Below are 22,551 nucleotides of genomic sequence, written 5' to 3' on the forward strand. Positions count from 1 at the left end.
CAAGCTGGAGAGAAGCCATATCATGTGGTGATGTTTGTTAGTCTAGTTAAACAGGATATACCTTCACAATTTACTTGCTAGAAGTTAGAGAAGCGAGATAGCTGGGCTTACCTTGAGTGCCTTCTCCAGCTTACTGTCCTTGTCTTTCTCTTTTTTGGATTTTTTCTTGGCCACTTCATCTATTCCATCCACCTCATCTCCTTTCCTTTTTCTGAAAGAGATGTGGCATCTAAGACTCATAACAAGTCAGGCACCCAGTGTACAGCAGGACACAGTCTGGGGTCACTTGAACACTTGTTGGGCCCTGCTCACACTCCCCAGTGCCCCTAATTCCCCTGTTCTCAGGAGCTCACGGTCTCCCTGGGTAGCACCTGCAACCACCATTAAGAACATAAGTCTCCAGCCAAGTCAGGGGGAGGGGGCTGGAGGGTTGTTCCAGAGCCTTAGAATATGCCACCACATACAAGATTCAAGGCTCAGGTTCTATCTAAAAAACAAAACAAAACAAACCAACCAAACAAACAAACAAACAAAAAACCCCACCATACTGTTTCTTTGCTTGGTTCTGTCAGGGGCTGTGCTGGAGATGAGCCCACCCAAGTGCCAAAAGGGGGCCTTTCAAGCTTAAGCACAGGACTGCTCCTGAGGCCAAGAGGCCTTTTTCAGAGGCTGGGCCGCACTGCCTTTTAAAGTCCTAAGCAGTGGCAGTTGGAGCCTTGCTAACTAGCCCACCCAGTAGCTGAGACATAGTCTTAGCTGACACAGGCCTAATGTGTTCACCTCACCCATAATGTAAGACAAAAGTGCCAAGGACTTTTTGGGATTGTGGTGATGAGCAAATGCAACAGCCTAAGCACAGCATACACAGGTACTTTGTACCCTATGGTCACTATGGCAGTGAGAGTGGCCTGTGACCTGCTATGTACTTCCTGTTCCATCATCATGTCAACAATCTGTGTGTTGTGAACTGAGACCATCTGAAGACTGCTCTGTAACATTGGTCTGGGTCCAGGAAGCAGAATGCACATGGCCCTGCCACACTGCCTTTAATGTGCATCCCAGCAAGCAACTCCAGAGGCACCTGCGCAGGGTCAACAATAAAGATCAGGCAGTGACCACAGATGGTCACTGAAGGTCATTCCTGCCCTGAATACTACCCCACAGGAGAGCTGCACTAGTCCCAACTCCAAGCCAGGAACTTATGACCCACGGCCCACAGCTCCATTCAAAAATGGCCACAACTCTCGCAGCAACATGTCTGGAGACCCCTTCCTCCATGCAGAGGGGAGTCCTGAGTGGGTTAGAGGAAATGTGGCGGTCACCCAGGCAAGGAGAATCCCGGAAAGTGGACCTGACCATGAGGATCCAATTCTGACAGGTAGACTGGACCAACAGTAGGTAGACCTCCCAGGGGAGTAGGCTCCTGGCAGGGACTAGCTATGAGTAGGTGCCGGACGTTCCCTGCAGCCCTTCTCTGCCCTGCCTCTGTACTTCCACAACTCTGCTCTGCCCACCCTCTCACGGCCAGCAAAAGGAAACAGGAGTGATGTGAATTCTGCAGGGCCTTTGGGCCCTTAGCTCCTCTCCAGAAGCCCTGTGCTCTACCCACCCTTCACTCTTGACTCCTGGGAGCTGCTTCTTCAGGGCCTCTTTGTCTTCTGCAGAGAGGAGGTTGAAGCCCTTGAGCTGGCTCGCACTGTACTCAGGCCGGAAGCCCAGCTCCTCTCTGTTTTTGACGAAGCAGTTAGGGTGATACCAGCGGTCGATCATACCCAACTGTGGCTTCTCTGGGTCTAGCATCTTCTTGGACAGGCGCATCTGACCCTATAGGAAAAAAGTGTGTATGGTTTCTAGGGAATGACACAGGTGGAACATTGTGGGGTCAGATTATGCACTGCCAGTGACAGACCATGGTCCCAGCCAACAAATCCAGGCCACGGCAGGACACAGCTCTCTGCAGCTCAGGACTGTGCACGACCCAAGCCCCAGTGCCTACACCTTCAATGGGGGCAATCCAAAAGGATGGCCACTGGCCTACCTGCCTGTACACATGAGGAAACAGTACTGTTTCTCTGAGAATTTTTTTTGCTGATCTGGGGCAGCACAGGAACACCTGGGCCAGGCCCTGATGCTACACAGGAATATTCTATCTCAGGAATATTTTTTTTAAAAAATTTGCTCACTTCCATTTTTTCATAGACAATTTGGTCTCAACATATAGGAAGTCCCCCTTTCAACTCCCCCAAGACTCAATAATAAACCCAAAGGCAAGAACTCAGTTATGTGATTACAGGCCTGGGAGTCTGGGAGCTTTTAGTCAGGGCTGCTGTAGTTACTCCAAACTCATGCCAGGCCCAACAGCACCCTCTGGCCCAGAGCACCTGACATTGTCCTGCAAGGAAAAAAGACTGTCATTCTAGCCTCAAGTTTTTGACAGCTGAAAGAAACAGGAGAAGATCTAAGCAATTCCATGCTTATCCTGCTGGGTCAACTGTTTCCTGAGTGACGCCCTTAAGGAGGCAGAAACCTTCAAATGATGTTGATGTGATTCAATTAGCATTTGGGGGTACCATCAGAGGAGAGTGAGAAGCCTGCAGGGCACTGGCCTTCCCTTCCATATAACTAGGTGTCAGCCTTCAGAGATGAGAACTAGTAGGTAATGAAGTTTCCCTGATCAAATGGAAGAAGGCTGGAGGTTCCTCCCAGAGAAAAATACTTATCTCTAGCCTTCCATGAAACACAGCCTTCTTTGTTTTGGTTGTTTTGAAGTTCTTTGTATATCCTGGAGATTAGCCCCCTATCACTTATGTAGTGTGCAAAGATCTTCTCCCACTCTGTGGGTTGCTTTTTAACTTTGTTGATTGTTTCCCTTGCTGTACAGAAGCTTCTTAGTTTGATGAGGTCCCATTTGTTTATTCTGTTCTCAACTGCTACTGCTTTTGGTGTCCTTCTTAGAAAGTCAGGACCTACTCCTAGGTCTTGCAGGGTATTTCCTACATTTTCTTGCAAGAGTTTGAAGGTTTCTGGATGTAGGTTTAAGTCTTTTATCCATGTAGATTGGATCTTAGTGTATGGTGATAGATGTGGGTCTATCTTTGTTTCTGCAGGCTATCAGCTAGTTGTCCCAACAACATTTACTGAAGAGGCCTTCCCATTTGCTTGGACTGTCATTGGTCTTTTTGTCAAAGATTAATTGGCTGTATCTGTGTGGGTTCCCTTTTGGTGCTTCTATTCTATTCCATTGATCTTCCTCTCTATCTTTGTGCCAGTACCAGGCTGTCTTGATAACCACTGTTCTATAGTATGTCCAGAGGTCCGGAACTGTGATTCCCCCTGATAACTTCCTGTTCTTCAGGATGGTTCTAGCTGTTCCTGGTTTTTTGTGCTTCCAGATGAACTTTTGAATCATTGTATCCAGTTCCATAAAGAATGTTTTGGGCAATTTGATTGGAATTGCATTGAAAATATATATTGCTTTTGGTAGTATAGACATTTTAATGATATTGATTTTGCCTATCCAGGAGCATGGGATGTTACTCCATCTTTTGAGGTCTTCTTCAATTTCTTTTTTGAATAGTTTGTAGTTTTCTTCGAATAGGTCTCCTGCACTTTTGGTTAGATTTATTCCCAGATACTTCATACTTTTCTCTTTATTTTGAATGGTACTTGTTGGGTAGATCTTTTTCCATCTTGGGGCTATTTGCGTACACTATGGCTGTTGATTTTCATTCATTAATTTTGTACCCTGCCACTCTGCCAAACTCTCGTATAAGTTCTAGCAGTTTCTGTATTGAGTCTCCTTCTATGTACAGGAATATGTCATCTGTATATAGTGAAAGCTTGACCTCTTCGTTTCCCATTCATATGCCTTTGATTTCTTTTTTTTGTCTTATGGCCTCTGCAAGTACCTCTAGGACTATGTTGAACAGTAGTGGTGATAGCGGGCATCCTTGTCTTGTTCCAGATCTCAGTGGGAAGGGTTCTAGCTTTTCTCTGTTCAGTATGATACTGGCGTTGGGTTTTTCATAAATTGCTTTGATTATGCTGTGGATTTTTCCATTTATGCCTACCTTGGCTAGAGTTTTTAGCATGAAGAGGTGTTGGATTGTATCGAAAGCTTTTTCTGCGTCTATTGATACTATTACGTGGTTCTTGTTCAGGAAATGGGCACGGGAAATGGGCAAACATTTCACAAAGGAACAAGCCCAAATGGCAAACAAACATATGAAAAAATGCTCCAGTTCCCTGGCAATAAGGGAAATCCAAATTAAGACATCGATGAGGTACCACCTAACACCAGTAAGATTGGTCCACATAAAAAAGAACACCAACAATACCTGTTGGCGAGGATGTGGGGAAAAGGGAACCCTACTCCACTGCTGGTGGGGCTGCAGGTTAGTACAGCCTTTATGGAAATCAGTATAGAGAACACTTAAACAACTCAAAATCTGCATACCATATGATCCAGCAATAGCACTCCTAGGAATATATCCAAGGCACCTGTTTCACGACAAATCAACATCCACCCCTATGTTCACAGCAGCACAATCAGTAATTGCAAAAACATGGAAGCAACCGAAATGCCCATCAGCAGAAGATTGGATAAGAAAGCTTTGGTTCATCTACTCCATGGAATACTACTCAGCTATTAAAAAAAAAAACAAAATGCAGTTCTTTGTGGCTAAATGGGCCCAATTGGAAACCATAATGCTAAGGGAAATGAGCAAATCCCAAAAGGTTAGATACCACATGTTTGCCTTAATTTAACCTGTATTTTTTTTTGATCCTGTCACTGATACTGTCTCAACACATGTGTTTCAAAAAATTGAACTTGCATTGTTTTTGACGTATTGTTTGCTCAATACTATGTCGATCGATTCCATGGCACTGTGTATTGTTGCTGATGTTTTTTGGGGCTTTTGGCTGACCAGGATTTTGCTCTGTTGGCTTTGCCTTCAGACTGGGGAGGGCCTCCCCAAGAAACCGTTAAATGTTATCAGGACAATAAGATGCTGGACTCAATGCTGGGTATGTGCTCGCAATGAAGGAATCTCAACTGAACTTGAACTGTGGTTATGCACCATGGGGGGAGGGTTGTGGGAGGAGCGGGGGAAATCCAAGCACCTATAAAACTGTATCACATAATACAATGTTATTAACAATAAAAAAAAAAAAAAAAAGAAAAAAAAGAAACACAGCCTTCTTCCCTACCGCTGCTGAGTCTAGAGGAGACTCAGGCTCTCCCAACGCCCTAGGGATGGTGGTAGCGACACACACAGGACTGCACCAGCAGCAAGCATGGCCAGACTTGTCTGGAAGGAAGGTACTATCATTGCCAGTTTCTACCAAGATCTTCCCTTCAGTTTTAGCTTTTCAGTAAAAATATAATTTTCAATGCAAGCAGTTCACAATGTTTAGACACAGGGGCCCTGAAGCACTCACCTTTTCTATCTTCTCCATGCAGCCCTTGCACGTGCTTCTGTTGGATTTGGCATACTCAGCTGCAAAGTCACCCAGAGTCTTCTCTGCTTTACTCCCAATTCCATCCTGGCCTTTGCCTGAAGGGTCAAATACACAGCAATGCTCATCAATAACCTCAGAGCACCAGAGCTGCCAAAACTCTCATTCCCTCCCAGCCTCGCAAGGATCTTCTCACCAGGGCGCTTTCCATGTCATCACTGTCTAGAACAACTGTGGTTTGTGACTAAGGCCTCCTGGCAAGGCAATGACTTTCCTCAAACAAGTTTTCCGAAACAGCATTATGCTGTTAGTCAGTTGCCTGACCGCAACTGTTCCCTCCGCACTTTCATTCTCCGTTGCCTCTGAGGTGCCCCCTCCACTTTGGAAAGTTCTTAGTAGGCCTCGGTGATATGGTGTAGTGTATTAAGCTGACGTTTGCAATGCTGGTAATCCGTTTGGGCACTTCTAATCTAGCTTCCTGCCAAACTGTCTGTGAAAGCAAAGGAGGAAGGACAAATGCTTGAGTCCATGTACCCATGTGGGAGACCTGGAGGAAGGTCCAGGATCTGTGAGCTCTGGGGGTGGGGGTTCTGGCAGGGCTGGGTCTCCTGGCCCAGGTCCTCGGGCCTGCCTATGAGAACTGGTCCTTCTGCAGACCTATCCCGACACTTTCTGACTAGCTGAAGCTGTCTAGCCAGATGCCCCAAGGGTCCTTCCTAAAGAAAAGGAAAGGAATGTTGGACTACAAGTTCCATCCCCAGCTGCTAATTCTATGTAAAAAGTTCAAAACCTGACTCTTGTTCTGTGGACTGCAGCTCTGCCCAGACAGCCCATAGCTCTGGTCTGTAAACCTCTCTCCCATGAAGCTTCCCCCACCTTCACTTTTGGGTCTTGGGATTCCATCTCAGTTTGGTAGGAGGGGTTGCCACATGTTCCACCCTTGCATACTCTAAACTGAGACACCAGGATAAACAAATGCAAAAACAGAACAGTTTTGATAAGAATGTAGATAGACTGGCAGGAAGATAAAAAAGTAGTTTCTGTAGAAAACAGTATGCAAGATGTCTGAAGAATTAAACACAGAATTCCATAATAATCCAATGACTTCACTTCCAGGTACATTCGTCGGAATACACAGCCGGGGGCATGAAAGGAGAGTCTTGTCTCAATACCCACATTCACAACACATTGTTCACAATGGCCAAAATGCGGAAATCATCCCAAATGTCCACCAACATATGACTGGACAAACAAAACTTAATTTGTTTATATATTATGTCTTACAAAGCAAGGGAATTCACACAAGCTAAAATAGGGATAAACCTAGGGGAACTACAATCATGAGTGAAGTAAGGTCACAAAACTGAGCATTATATAACCCACTTACGTAAGGGTTCCTAGTGTAGTCAAATGCAGCGACAGGAAGAGCAGCAGTTACAAGGGCCTGGAAGGAGTCAGTTTGGATAGATGAGAAGGTTCTGTTGATGGGTGCATAGCAGTGTGAATGTACTTAATGTCACTAAACTGTGCATCTCAAATGGTTGAGATGACACATTTTATATTACAGATATTCGATCTTTACAAAGTAACATGAGTTTAAAAAATTTGTTTTCCCAAGTATTTGTGCAGGAAAACAGAAATATCATCTCCTGTCTCCCCCTCAACAAATCCAAGGAGATACCTTACAAGGTCAATGATATTTATTCCTCAATTACAGGAGCTGGGATGAATTAAGCTTTGTATGTAACTAAAAATATTGGTAGTATCACAGAACCACCCAGAAAGTGCATGATCTGGGAGCGGGCCCAGTAGGGAAATAGTGGGCACCTCCCTTTTGGGTCACCACTCACACTGGAGAGCATGAGAATCAGGACTGGGGCAGGCGTGGCTGGACAGAATGGCACCCACCAGTATGTGTGTGGGCTGGATAGTGGAGCTGGTTGGGTTGAATTAGGCTTCAATGCCCACTGACATGTATTAGAGCTGAATGGGATGTGAGACAGACTGGACTAATCTGCTGTACATACTGGCAAGCATGGAAACCAGGGCAGGGGGAGGGCCTGGCGCAGGTGTGTGTGTGTGTGTGTGTGTGTGTGGTTATTGTGTAGTTACACTGACTAGGCTGCAGCTCCCACAGGTTTATGTGAGGGCCGAGTGTGTGCTGGGCAGAATCAGGCTGGACTGCAACACCCATTGGTTTCAGTGGAAGACAGGGCTGGAAACAGAACTGACCCAGCAATTGCAACCACCAGCTGATGGGGCGATAGACTGTGCCGGCCCTGTACTGGCAAGTACACAAAAGAATCTGGTCTGGGATCACCTCAGATAAAGTTTCTTTGGAGATCTCTCCAATCAAACTGCTGGACTAAGAACCCAACCATGAAGAGAAGTGCAGGTTCCATGGTTTGTCATGGAGTGCAAATGTCAGAGCTGAGCCTCCTCAGAGGCTCAGACAGAGCAGTGGACAGCAAAACCAGGTGCACGTAGAGGATATGGCAGTCCATCAGAACCTGCAGAAGATACCTGGCACCACAACAGAGGATAGAACAAATCAATCAACTAGCGCAGCTATATGCTGGCAGCGAAAAACTGGGCAGACTCTAAGATGGACCATGTCAACCACTGGATTTTGCAGCAACTTCATCATGCTTGGAATGGCAAGATTGGCAGCAATTCACAACTGTTGAACTATCAAAACCACTTGAGCAAGACCCTCGGAGCATGCCCCATATCCAGGACCTGGGATGGGTGGGAGGCTGGGTGGGGCTTCTCCTTTATCTTCTCCTTACCCCAGATACAAGAAAGAGAGAGATTGTGGAAACAATTGTCTTACTCACTTTCCTGTAGCCCTTGACCCTTTGTGCTCTAATTAACTACATAAAGAATGTCGAAAATAAAGAAAAAAAAAATTGGTAGTTGTTAATTTTATGATTAAGATGCATTCACAAAACAGATACACAGAAAAATTATGCCTTTTTGTACATTGTTACTTGATACATTTAAGTTGTAATGGGATGCAATATAGCTAGATCTCTAAATCTACAATTTCTACTATCTTAAGTAGAAAAGAGAAATCAGAGTTAGGAAAAGTTTTATTACACTCATCCCCTAAAATGGACACACTACTGACTCCTTTCTTGGAAAATTTCCTATAATTCTGCTTACCAATCTGAGTGTTATTACCAGATTCTCAGTTTTCTGCTGGAGTCATGCATATGAAGAATTGGAGAAAGAATAGACAGACAATACAATTCAACACAGGCACAGACAGTTCAGTTCCCACCAGCATGGTAGACTTTTTGAGAACAGATTAAACCAGGTCACATGAGGAAGGCAGAAAAATGAGAATGCAGTCTCAGAAGATTTCCTCCCAAAGGTGATGAAAATGGACTTTTTTTTCCCCCTTCTTCTATAAACCATTTTAATTGTATGGTCATTGCCTACTTCAGAGTCTAAGAGAACTTTGGGACTTGTTCTTAAAGCTTTACCCCATTTTCATCAATCTAATTTCAAGACCTTGCCCCGAAAACAGACTTTTAAAATGAAAACAGCTAGCAAATTAGTTTGAGGACATCAACAAATTGATTCTATTGTTTACAAGAAGCAAAAGATGTTAATACAATAAGGTGGCTAGCTCCTTCATGAAGGAGAAGAAAAAAAGCTGGAGGACACTACAACTTGAAGACATTGAAAAGTTACAGCCTTCAAGGCATCGGTAAAAGGACAGACTCCCACAGAAACAGTCCACTGACCTTTGGCAAACAATCCAGGAGAAAGCTGGAGGAAAGACGGCTTCACAGCAAATGGTGTGAGACAATCACAGGCAGAGAATCTAGACCCGGATCTTACATCCTTCACAGAAAGTAACTTAAAATGGATCACAGACTTAAAGGTAAAACACACAACTACAGCATGCCGCAAGGTACCACAGGAGAAAATGTGGATGCCTGTTGGCTCAGTGATAATTTTTTTTTTCAAAGATTTCATCATGCTTGGAATGGCAAGATAGCAGCAATTCAGAACTGTTGAACTATCAAAACCACTTGAGCATTGCCCTTGCAGCACGTCTCACATCAGGGACCCTAAGATGGGTGGGAGGCTGGGTGGGGTTTCTCCTTTATCCCCCTCTTACCCCAGATGAGAGAGAGAGAAAGAGAGAACATGGAAACAATTGTCTTACCCACTTTCCTGTAGCCTTTGATCCTTTGTGACCTAATCAACTATGTAAAGATCATAAAAAAGGTTTTTAAAAATTTATTTCTTTTTATTGGAAAGGCAAATTTATAGAGAGGAGACACAGAAAGACCTTCAATCTGCTGGTTCACTCCCCAAGTGGCTGCAACAATCCAAAGCCACGAGCCAGAAGCCAAGAGCCTCCTCCCAGTCTCCCATGCAGGTGGCAGGATTCCAAGGCTATGCGCAGTCCCCTACTACTTTCCCAGGCCACAAGCAAGGAGCTGGAAGGGAAGTGAAGTAGGCGGGACATGAACTGACGTCCATATGTGTCCAGGCACATGTAAAGAGAGAACTTCAGCCACTAGGCTACTGCACCAGGCCCTCAGTGGTAACTTTTTAGATAACATCAACACAGAAGTCACCAATAAATTAGACTTTACTAAAACTGCACTGTGAAAGATGTTGAAAAGGATCAGGAAAAAACATTTGCGAAGACATTTGCAATACAGGGCTATTGCCTAAAATAAACAACAATGATCCAAATAGAATAGGATAAAAGATCTGAACAACCTTGCAATTTAAGAAGTACAAATGGGGGCCCGGCGGCATGGCCTAGCAGCTAAAGTCCTTGCCTTGAACACCCCAGGATCCCATATGGGCGCCGGTTCTAATCCCGGCAGCTCTACTTCCCATCCAGCTCCCTGCTAGTGGCCTGGGAAAGCAGTCGAGGACGGCTCAGAGCCTTGGGACCCTGCACCCGTGTGGGATACCCGGAAGAAGTTCCTGGATCCTGGTTTCAGATAGGCATAGCATCAGCCGTTGTGGTCACTTAGGGAAGTGAATCATCAGACGGGAAGATCTTCCTCTCTGTCTCTCTCTCCTCTCTGTATATCTGACTTTGTAATAAGAAAATAAATCTTTAAAAAAAAAAAGTACAAATGGGAAGGAAATAAGCACACGGACCAATGTTCAACATCATTCAGCATAAGGGGCACAAACAACAGCAATGAAATACTCTACATCTATTGGAATGGCCAGAATCTAAAACATCTCCACCACCAATACCAGGAAAGATGTGAAGCCAAAGAACTCATTCATTGCTGGTGGGAATGCAAAATGATTCAGCTATGCTGGAAGACAGTTCAGCAGCTTCTCATAAAACTAAACTTTCTATCTGATTTAAGCAACCACACTGCTTGTTACTAATCTAAATAAACAGAAAGCTGACATCCACACAAAAAAATCTGCCATACACGATTTTAGAGGCTTTGTTCATAACTGCCAAACTTGCAGCAACCAAGGTGACCAGATAAACCATGGTACACCCAGATGATGGAATAATGCTTAGCGCTCAAAAGAAATGAGCAATCCAGCCCAGCAAAGACATAGAAGAGTTGCAGATGCACATCAGTAAGTAAAATATAACCTGAAAATGGGCTGTATGATTTTCATGTAGACTTATAAGACATTTGCGCAAAAGCTAAACTATGGAGACAAAAGATCTGTGGTTAGGGGCTGGAACTGTGGCACAGCATATTAAGCTGAATCCTGCAGCGCTGGCATCTCCTGAAGGTGCCCGTTCCAGTCCCTGCTGATGCTCTTGGGAAAACATCAGAAGATGGCTCAAGTTTTAGGGTCCCTGCTACCTACATGGGAGACCACAGGAAGAAGCTCCTGGTTCGTGGCTTTGGCAGTTGCGGACATGTAGGAAGTGAACCAATGGATGAAAAATTATCTTTCTTACAAAAAAAAAAAAAGTACTTAACAGGGCTAGAGAGAAAAGGAAACCCTGCATGTTGGGCACAGATCCAAATTCACAGAACAGACAACACCAAGAGTGAGGCCAAAATGCAGCATTATCTGAGGCCATGCTTTAAAAAAGAGATTTACTTATTTTTGATTAGAAATTTAGAAATACAGAGAGGAAGATCTTCTGTCCATTGATTCACTTAAGTGGCTGCAATGGCCAGAGTTGAGCTGATCTGAAGCCAAGAAGGGTCTCCCAGAAGGGTGCAGCGTCCTAAGGCTTGAGCCGTCCTCCATTGCTTTCCTGGACCATAAGCAGGGAGCTGGATAGGAAGCGGGGCCACCAGGGGACGAACTGGAGCCCATATGGGATACTGGTGCATGCAATGTGAGGACTTAAGCCACTAGGCTACCACACCTGCGGTGTTGCTTTGTATCTGCTCTGGTTCACCTCTCTTCAAGTTGGTTAGGAAGCCATGCTGCAGCTGTGGTTCTTAAGCATACCAGATTTGGGGGGGGCGGGGGGTAGTGTAATGGCTCAGTGGCTGAATCCTTGCCTTGCATGTGCTGGGAACCCATATGGGTGCCGGTTTGTGTCCCAACTGCTCCACTTCCCAACAGCTTCTTGTTAATGTGCCAGGGAAAGCAGCAGAAGATGGTCCAATCTCTTGCAACCCTGCACCAGGCTCTTGGCTTTGGCAGCCAAGCTTCCGGCTATGGCAGTCATCTGGGGGGTGAAATCAGTGAGGAGAAGCTTTCTTTCTTTCTTGCTCTGCAATTCTGCCTTCCAATAAATAAACAAATAAATAAATAAATCAAAAAGAAAAGAAAAGAAACTGGAGAGATGCCCATGGAACTAGCAGTGGTGACTCACTGGATTAGAATGACTTCAGCAGCCACAGTTGGAGACTGTGTGCGTAAAAGAAAACGATGTCCTAGCAAAGGGACCAGGTCTGCCACTTACCAAGACTTTGCGGATCCAGACAGACACCTGGTTGTGCAGGTTCTAAGCCATGGGATGGCTTCCAGATGAGAACCCAGAAGGGACTTGCTGATGGTGCTGGGGCTGTGGGGCAGATTATTGCTAACTGTACTGAGCCAGAGTTGAGGCCAAAGGCAACCATGCCAGATTCCTCTACAACTGCAGTAAGAAACTGGCTAGCAGCTGTGCAGAACAGAGTGAACTCATGCAAGCCATAAACGCTGGGAGGCAAGGCAGGGTTGAAGATTACAAACACGCTGCTTTGCTGGGGGATGTTAGTGGAAGAGGGGAGGACTCTGTGGTCACTTTAATGTGAGATTAACACTGCCTGTAAAAAAATAAAATCTACTAAAATGGGGGTGGGGAGAACAGACCAACAGAAAAGAAATTCTTCAAGGGACCCAAAATACAGGGATTTTGCATACAACAACTTTTTCATACACAGAGAAGGTACATTTCAGCAAACACAGAGATGAGGAACCAAAGCTTTAGTTATCTGAGGGGGTGGGGCAAAAAAAACCCAACAACAACAACAAAAATACCAAACCTCCAAACCACAGCCATGCCTCACATCACACTTAGGACGAATTTCAAATAGATGAAGTCTGTGAATTTCAAAATAAAATTAATCATTCAATGACATGCACTCAAATCAGTTCATTCCTCTCCCCAGGTCTGGTACCACAGCCTTGGGCTTAGACGCCCCCTCCTTCTCAGGCGCAGCACCAGCCTGGAATGGCCTCCAATGACCACCTCATGGGAGAAGCAGTGCTGTGAGCACAGGTGACCGTCCTACCCAGGAAGCCCTTGCTAGATGCAGGAGACACATGGTGTAGAGACAGAGGAATGTGATCCAAGTGCAGAGGGAGCACAGCCCCAGGGGTGATTCCCGGCAGTGAGGAGAGACAGCAACAGGAAGGGACTGAGGCTTCTCACTTCCTGTTCCATGCAGCTTCCTGAGGCTGTGGCCAGCTTGATGACACCCCATCTCACTCAGGGATGAGTCCACAAGACACAAACTGTGCAAGGCTCAAAGATACACAACAGACAACGGCACCCATCCTGAAATGAACAGACTTTGTTCCTCGTTACACAGCAAGAGTATTATTCCCCAGGTAATCCAGGGAAGACTGATTGTAGATAGGAGAGTGTGCCCAAGTCACAGCTGTATGTAAAGTGTTGCCTTTTGATGTAAGGGTCTGGCAATTCTGGCATCCACTGGAGGGCAGGAATCAATTCCCTGAAGATACGGTGGCCATAGAGGGACAAGTCTATCTGCCGTCCTACTTCCCTTTCTGTCCTAGGATGGCATCTCTGAATAAGGTGTTTCTGCTCCTTTCAGCCAAGCTGTCAGAGGAAACCATGGAGATCAGAGCCTGTGTGGGGTGAGAGGGAGAAGAGGCAGATCCTGGCAACGCTCCTCTGCATGACACCGTTGTTCAAACCCACACAGACACAACGCCAAGAAGCAACCCTGACACAAACAGCACTGTGTCAAGGTTAGGCCCAACTACTGCTGTGATGACTGTGCCATTCAGTGGCGATGCCGAAGGTGGAGGAAGCTGGGGGAGGGGGCGGTTCGGGATGTACACACACTCCCACAGCACTGCTCAGTTCTGCTGTGAAACTCAAATTACCCCATTATAAACAGAAACATAGCCACACCCGACACATTTCTAGCGCTTGGAGGAAAGCATCACTCAATAGACAGTGCTGGGTCCCCGAGGTGCTGCTGTAATAACCTGGGCAACTCATTCCCAATTCTCACAGGAGCAGACACCATGAGCTGGGAAACTTTCTCCACTTGCCCAGAAGCTTCTGGAAGGGTTGAACTCACAGTCCCTGCCATCTGTACGCACCAGTCACCCCTCCAGCCTCTGCGGTCTTCTTGATTTTCTGCTGGTCATCCCACCGAAGTTCAGAGAAGCCGTCCACTTCCACGTCGGGCTGCCGGATGGAGTGGCCCACCTTCCAGAAGCACGAGAAGTGGTACCAGTGTGGGACTTTTCCATCGAACATGGGCGACTAGAAGGAGGCAGAGACAGAGGGAGGTTAGTAGGCAGCTCACCTGGGACCCCATACTCACCCAGCCTACTTAGCCCTGGCAATGCATACCACTCCCTCTGCAGGACTGTTCCCTATATTCCACGGGCAGAGCTGCAAGTGGATGAGAAACTGCCCCCCGCAACACATTTCCTCCCCAAATCCTCTCCAACAGCTTGGAACACAGCTGGCGGCTGTTCCTACCCCATTCTCCTGGGCCATAAAACAAAAGCTCTGGCAAAGGCCAGACAAATGCTGCCTTCACACCTGGACTCAAAGGGCTTGTGTGGCCCAGAAAGGACTTTGTCAGAGCCTCCGAAGTGAGGAATAATGAGCAAACAAGACCCATAATGAGCAAGGCAGAGAAAATGTGTCAGAGGAAAGTGTCAAGCTTGTAGCAGCAGCAGCAAGCCCTGCAGATGTGACAGAATGAATTAACTTCAGCGAGGGTAGTGTGTGAAAGAGGACAGTTCGGGGCAGCAGGCGAGCGGGCCTGGAGGTGAACTGTCCGCTCAACCCCAGCCGCCAGCCAGTGTAGCCATGCAGAGGAGACAACTTCCCTGCTAGACATGTCTTCCTTCTGGAGCTGCTTCATAGTTGAGGCTGGTACTGACACACTCAAGGTGGGGCCTTCCACTGTGTCACAGGGTCAGGTGCTGCTCCCAAGCCCCATCAATGGTGGCTTTACAGACTGGATGGGGACAGTAATTGGGCACAGGAGAAGGGCCTTGGCATCTCCCAGATTCCTTATGCCTTTAACAAGCAGTCCTGTACAACCTGTTTCAGGGTTGTGTGTGGCAGGGTGATGAGGGACACAACCAATACCTCCATTTTACAGATGGAGGTGGTGAGGTTGCAGGTGGTGGTGGTCACGCTCACAGGAAAATGACTCAGCTTGAATTTGAATGCGATGCCACAGTGCTTATGGCACATTGCCTGCCCAAAGCACCACTGAGAAGTACACACACTGGGCTCTGCCCCAAGTAAGGGAGAGAAGGATGCCAACATCCTGGAGAAAGAAGGCACTTGACGGTGGGTTTCTTCCCACACCTGCTGCCCCTGGGCCTGGGGGCTGGGTAGTCAACCACTGGTGAGGAGTACTCTTGTCCCAAGCTTAGATGACCATCAGGGTCCAAACCTTCAGTGAAGACAACCCTTGAGCAACACCCAAACACGCCGCACTGCCTCAGAAAGGCCCAAGCAAACATCAAACCTCCGGCCTCAGGTCCTAAGCCAACCACCAGCCAGCCGCTCAAGTGTCCTTCCGAGTAAAGGAGGCCACCCACCATCTTGCCTCTCCCAGGCAGCAAGGCCACAAAGCACAGTGCCTCAGTAACAAAGGCTCACACCCTCAGGGGACCCATCCCAGCCTGCCCCAAGGCCAAGGCTGAAATATCAGGTATTTGGTACTCAGAGAAACAATCCTGCTATACAAACGTAAAAGAAGGTGTTTATGTCCAATCAAGGAGCAGAAAGGCTTCTTTCTTTCACAGCTCAGGCCAACTTTAAATTCCTAGTTAAAATCCCAATTTAATAATAGTTCCTCTGATTATCAAGTGTCAGGAGGCAATTCTAAAATAGACACAAAGGAACTGGCTTATACTGAAACAATGATCAAAATACTGAAAAATTTTGGGTTACAATACAGCTTTAAAGTATTAAAAACAAAATAGACTCAGAGCTCATTCTAGTGAGGCAGTAATCATTTTATGAGGGCTTTGACACAGCTCTGGCCACAAAACAGTATGAAAATGTATGCAATTACTGGTGGTACCAAAAATCACAGGTATTGGAAGTTGGTTTCACGGGACAGTGGATTAAGTTCCTGCCAGCGATGCTGGCATAGGTGTCAGAGCCCTAGTTCCGCTTCTGATCCAGCTCTCTGCTAACGTGCCTGGAAAGACAGTGGAGGATGGCCTGTGCTCTTGGGTATCAGTCACCCACGCGGGAGACCAGGACAGAATTCCTGGCTTGTTGCAGCCATATGGGAAACTGAAACAGCAGATGGAAGATAAGTCTCCTCTCTCCCTGACCCCTTTTTCTAACTCTGCCTCTGAAATGTACTGGGTATGGCTAGTATGTCCTTGTTTAGCTGCAAACAGTCACGGTGAGTCTTATCCTCATTTTTGGAAAAACAAAGGTGGTAGTTTTTTCCAGACTCCTCTCCAAGGTCCCATACATGGCCAGCATAGGATTTCCACAAATGGGACAAGCACAGGTTGGTTGCCTCCTACCCTTGGGGCAAACTGGAAACTCTCAGTGGGAGGATTAGGCTTTTCAAGGTCTTGCAATGCAAGCCCTGTGGATCTCTCTATCCCCACCTCCAAGCCCCACCTGGGACGGAGCGGGAGCTCTGTCAGGTGGCTTCTGCTGGCCCACCAGTCGCCCCACCAAGACATAAGCTGGGACTTAGATGTCAAGCTGAGCTGGACAGGGTCCCAGGAGACCAGAAAGACAGCCCCAGGCTTGGACACACTGTGAAAAAACGGCAATGCATGCACAGCTGGCCCTGGGGGCCCACATGACCCAAATGTCTGTCTGTCTGGGCCCTGTCAGGGCTGAAACGCCCAAAGAGGGACTGACCAGTCATTCCTTAAAACCATCACAGCCTCATGCTGAGATAACCCAAGCCTCCCTGACCCAGAGCACCGAGCTTCAATAACAACTTCCCGGCCCGTGGGGTCGTGGGACGCAAACCATCCGGGGGCCTGCAAATCCCCCTCTCATTCCCCTACACCCTAAGGGCCACCTCAGAAACCTCAAGCAATGACGTCAGAGGGGGGAAGCCCCCACTCTTAAAATGCCCAAGCTGACCACCCCGGAGAACCACTCTTACGCAAACCGACTGCAAAACCCAGCAAAAAAGAACGAGTGTGTGAATATGGAAAGTTCAGAGGGGAAATGTTGCTTTAAACTCCCAATTGGGCCCAAAGCGAATGCATGACCCGGAAAAAAAGAAAAGACACACTGCCTTGCATAGTTTTGCATAATTAGAATTAAAAAAAACATACGCTAGCGCTAGCGGCCGTTGGCAAAGGCAGCCCAAAATAGGTTCTTGAAAAAAAAAATACCACTCCTCCCGCGCCAGTCGCCACCATCCACGTAGGACAAAAAACAACCCTTAGCGAACAAGGCAGGTCAGAATGCGGAGCGGCTCCCTGCATGTTTTTCCTCCCCTGGAGGCAAGCGACAGTAAAATGAGCGAGAACTCTCCACGCCACCCACAAGCGGCCCACCATCTCCACAAAAGCGAAAGGGGTCGCCCGCTGCGGACTCCGATTCCCGGGCTTTTGGGGCAAAGTCGGCCGGAAGGGGTCCGCCCGGAGGGCCGCATGGGGCAGCGGGGGGCGGCAGCAGCGTCCCCGGCTCCCGGGGCTCCACGCCGAGGAGAGTGCGTGTGCAGGAGTGTGAAGGGTGTGCGTGTGTGTGTGTGCAGAAGTGTGTGGGGGTCGCGGGTGGCTTCCCCCACTCCACCCCGCCCCGCGCCGCCCACAAAGCGGCCCGCGCGCCGCCCGCACCTGCACCATGATGGCCATCCGGAGCGAGTCCTTGGGGATGCTTTCGCTGCATTTCTTGCAGGAGGCGCGCCCGCTCTTGGCGTACTCCACTCGGTAAAGCTTCTCCGAAGACTCCGCCATCCTCCAGCTCGCGCCACCCCGGCCCTACGAGTCCGCCTCGCCGCCTTGCCGCCTCGCCGCCCAGCGCACGCCCGCCCACCCGAGCGCTGCACCGTAGACGACGCCGCTCGTCGATAGATTGCTGATGTCTGGCCGCGGGCACGCCCCCGGCGCCGGCGTCCAAGGGGCGGGGCGGCGGCGCGCGCGCCCGACTAGCCCGCTGCCGGCCGGACGGCGGCGCTGTTAGCCCGGTGTGTGCGCCGGGGCGTCTGCGGGTCGGGATCCGCCAGCCGCGGGCCAGCCCCGGGACCGGAGCGGGACCTGGCCCGGGAGGAGAGGCACCACCCATGCAACTCCGGTCCCAGCAAGGCTCCCGTAGTCTCGGCGCGGAGCCTCCCCGCAGCCTTCTGTAGTCTGAGGAGACTGGCCCGGCATGGCCCTGGACGGGCTTTCGAACCTGCAGCGCGCAGAGGGTTGGACCAACAGCAGCGGAAACCTAGCTTTTCCTTCTTTGTGGCCTGGATATGTGTGACACAGAAGCCAGCAGTTTCAGCCCTGTGCGGTTGTGGAAAGCACTCAAAACTGGAGATTGTGGTTCTTGCTAGACCGGTGGCCACGAGAGCCGATTGAACGCAGGACTAAAACAAAAAAACACCCTATTCGTTTTATTAATTTGAGACAGTAACATGCCCGTGTGTCTATAAGAATATTCACTTCTGGGCCTGGAGCGGTAACCTAGTGGCTGGAGTCCTCCTCATCTTGCACGCCGGGATCCCATATGGGTGCTAGTTTATATCCTGGCTGCTCCACTTCCCTTCAAGCTCCCTTGTTGCCTGGGAAAGCAGTTGAGGACGGCCCAAAGCCTTGGGACCCTGCACCCACATGGCAGACCGGGAAGAAGCTCCTAGAACCTGGCTTCAGATCAGCTCAGCTCCGGGCGCTTGAAGAGTGAACCAGCGGATGAAAGATCTTCCTTTCTCTCTGTCTCTCCTTCTCCCTGTAAATGTACTTTTCCAATAAAAATAAATCTTAAGAAGAAGAGGCATATAGAATTGAACAGTTTGATTTAGTGACTGGATGGTGCCATGATTCCATTCCTTCTCTGATTTGGCAACTGGGCCACTGCAAAGTGACTTGCTCTCATGATAAGGTTCCAGTCCCTTCTGGACCCCAGGGTCTGCCCCCAGACGTGCAGATGAAATTCATGTGTGGGCAGCAGACTGGTCAGCTGGAGCTGTGGTGCTGTCTTTCTCAGGGAACCAATGACGCTGCAGGAACTTTCTCGAGCCCACTCAACTCTGCTGCCCCACGCCCACCAACAGCGGGACACACTAACCTAGCAGAGAGAAAGCTGGGCATCACAGGATCCTGGATTCAGGCAAGTGGTCAGTCCTTCCACCTGTCTGCACTTGGACCTGCCCAAGAGTCCTACCCAATCAAGTTCCTCTTGCGTTCCATCCGGAGGATGTGTTTGCATAAACCCTATGGCTCAGGCACCGTGATTTGTTCTGTGAAGAGTTCTGTTTTGAAACTTCTGGGATTGTGTCTCTGGAATTGGTAAGCTGGAAGCAACTGTGGCATTTGTGTACTGTCCGGCACAATATTTACTTGGTCTAGGCTTTGGGCCAAATAAGTATTCCTAGGTTCTTGCCTTTTACTTCAGAAAGCGTTTTAAGCGCAGGCACCAACACGGCTGAAACAAGTGGTAAAGTTTATTCTGAGGGTGAGGAATACAAACTAATATCACAAAGAAAAGGGGCAAGTAGGACTCGGCACGGTAGCCTAGTGGCTAAAGATCTTGTCTTGCATGTGCCAGAATCCCATATGAGCACTGGTGCTAATCCTGGCAGCCCAGCTTCCCATCCAGCTCCCTGCTTGTGGCCAGGGAAAGCAGTCGAGGACGGCCCAACGCCTTGGGACCCTGCACCCTTGTGGGAGACCTGGAAGAAGTTCCTGGTTCCTGGCTTCGGATCAGCACAGCGCTGGCCGTTGCGCTCACTTGGGGAGTGAATCATCGGATGAAAGATCTTACTCTCTGTCTCTCCTCCTCTCTGTGTATCTGACTTTGTAATAAAGTCAGTCCCCAAGCCCCGGGTAACAATGAGTATGCCTAAAATGACCCATGGGTGGGTGAAAAATATTACACAGCAGAGGAAGTGTGCTTTACAGACTCTAAGCTAGCTGCCTGCTTAGACCATATCAAAAGGAGTCCTGGGAAGGCACAGAAGGTTCAGAATTGCTGTCCTAGAGCCTGAAAGAGATCTGGCCAGGTCCTACTGCCTGCTTGGCTTCTGTTTGTGTGGCTCCTGTGTGTTTCCACAGATAGATCCAGTGCCCCTCTGCCCTGCACATCTTAGCCTCTGGGCCTTCTCCATCTTCTTGCCCTACTGTTATTCTTGCTTGCATTTACTGCTTCTCAGTGCATGGGTCAATGGCAAGCTCTCAAAGCTATTTATTGAGGAAATGACTGAATCCCACACTTGGCCTTCAGTCTGCACAGACTGCTTTATTAATAACGTAACATGTTGATAACTCACATGTTCATAATGAACCTCACAGGTTCATAGCTTAACATATTTTGCAAAGGGTGTTTATAAATATTATTTTGCTTATTCCTGTTATACCTCTAGACTAGGTTATAAAAACATCAAAAAAAAAAACTAAGAAGTATGGAAGTATGGACTGGCATTTGCTCTAGAGGTTGAGATGCTGGCTGGGCCACTCGTATCCTGTATCGAATGCTTCGGTTTGAATCCCAGCTCTGCTCATGGTTTCAGCTTCCTTCTGGCGTGCACTCTGGAATGGAGGAGGTGATGGCTTAAGTTTATGGGTTCCTGCCACGCACATGGGCAACCTGATAAGAGCTCCTGGTTCCTGCCTTAGGCTTGGCTCAGCTCCCGCCACTGCAGGCATTTGGGGAGTGAGTCAGCAGATGGAGGATCTTGCTATTGCTGTCTTTCTCTGTGTTCTTCTCTCTCTATCACTCTACCTTTAAAATAACCAAATCTTGTGATTTGCAGGCTCACAGTTTTTAAGGCAAGGTTGGTGGCTATTGAAAAACCACTGGGGCAGGCATCTGGCATCTGTATCACTCATCAGAGTTCCTGGGTTCAAATCCAATCTGTTGCTAATTCAGACTGGTGGCAGCAGATGATGGCTCAAGTGGTTGTTGCGTAACAACCTGGGGAGGTGGTGGTGTCTTTCCCTTTGTTTTCTTTCAGTCAAACAACTTTCTCTTGAAGCTTCTTGCCACCAGATGCCTGTTGATATCATTGCCAACAGACAGACTGGGGTCTCCTTTGATCAGGAATGCAAAGAAAAAGATGAAAGTGGCCTTTTGGGTGCACTGGGATCCTTGAACTTCTTCCTCATTTTGTCATTAGTGAAATGGAAAATTTCATCTCTGTTGGGGGCCTTGTCCACTCTTACCATGCCTAGAGGTTTCAGATACTTTCTGCTGTGCAAAAGATGCCTTTGATGGTGTTTTGCCTTTGGTCCTCTAGGCATGTCCTCTGCCTGGGTTGAGTTGTTTTTCTCAGGCCCAGGATTGCCCAGTGCCCACCTGCCTCTCCCTTGCCTGCACATTGTATATAGATAGGCATTCTTTGAAAAGTATTATTTATTTTTATTTGAAAGTCAGATTTATAGAGAAAAGGAGCAATACATAGAGAGATTTTTCATCTGCTGGTTCACTCGCAAATGACCACAATGGCCAGAACTAAGCTGATCTGAAGCCAGGAACCTCTTTTAGGTCTTCCACATGGGTGTAGGGTCCCAAGGACTTGTACCATCCTCCACTTCTTTCTTAGGCCATAAACAAGGAGCTAGTTGGGACATGAACTGGTACCCATATGGGATGCTGGCACCACACGGTGAAGGATTAGCATGTTGAGCCACAGTTCTGGCCCCCTCTAGGTGGGTATTTTCAGGTGCACACGTGAGCTATGAAGGTCTAATGAACTGCTTTTACCTTGGTCATTAAGCCTTTTCTGCTGCCTCATCTGGTCCTCTCCCAACTGCCATTACCTTTATCATCTCATCTGCCACCTAAACATCATTTTTCTCTCCCTCTTCCTTCTCATCAGTTATGGCTTGGACAATGGTTTGGTTGTTTTCGCAAAGGCCCTTGTGGTAAAGTCTTGATCCCAAAAGTCTTACGTTAATGACTTAAGAGTAAAATGTAATCTAATCATGGTGCCTGAAAGTGGAGCCCTGGAAAGTGTTAGGCTATAGAGCCCTTATGATGGAATTGTGGGAACTTTATCGGGCTAGGCTTCATAGAGGGTAGAGAATGAGCATGCTCCCTGACCCCCCGGGTAACAGGCCCCCTCTGACATTTGCTCCCTCTGTCACCAGCCTCCACACCTCTCACACACCAGACAAATGAGGCCTCCCAATCTTGGACCATGAACGTCCCGAAACTGCAAGCGGAAGTAGTCATTCTTCTTTGATAGGGAGCTTTTACTCAGATGCTTTATTTGTAGTGAAAAAAGTTGACTGACTTAAGACAATCCAGGTAGAAGGCCT

At 47.9% G+C, this 22,551-nt stretch overlaps 1 protein-coding gene across 1 annotated transcript in view; it reads right to left on the reverse strand.

Moving 5' to 3' along the window:
* PARP1 (poly(ADP-ribose) polymerase 1) overlaps positions 1–18,130 on the reverse strand; it is a 43,059-nt gene extending 24,929 nt beyond the window's left edge. The window contains exons 1-5 of the mRNA XM_040967794.1: positions 17,926–18,130; positions 14,224–14,389; positions 5,443–5,558; positions 1,610–1,824; positions 112–211 (exon numbers count right to left, since the gene is read on the reverse strand). Coding sequence (XP_040823728.1) covers positions 112–211; positions 1,610–1,824; positions 5,443–5,558; positions 14,224–14,389; positions 17,926–18,045 — 717 coding nt within the window. The 5' untranslated portion in view covers positions 18,046–18,130. The remainder of the gene's footprint in view (positions 1–111; positions 212–1,609; positions 1,825–5,442; positions 5,559–14,223; positions 14,390–17,925) is intronic.
* Positions 18,131–22,551: the final 4,421 nt, after the last annotated feature.

Source organism: Ochotona curzoniae, unplaced genomic scaffold (assembly GCF_017591425.1).
Source record: "Ochotona curzoniae isolate NIBS_2020 unplaced genomic scaffold, NIBS_Ocur_1.0 scaffold_4683, whole genome shotgun sequence".
In the NCBI taxonomy this organism is placed as follows: Eukaryota; Metazoa; Chordata; class Mammalia; order Lagomorpha; family Ochotonidae; genus Ochotona; species Ochotona curzoniae.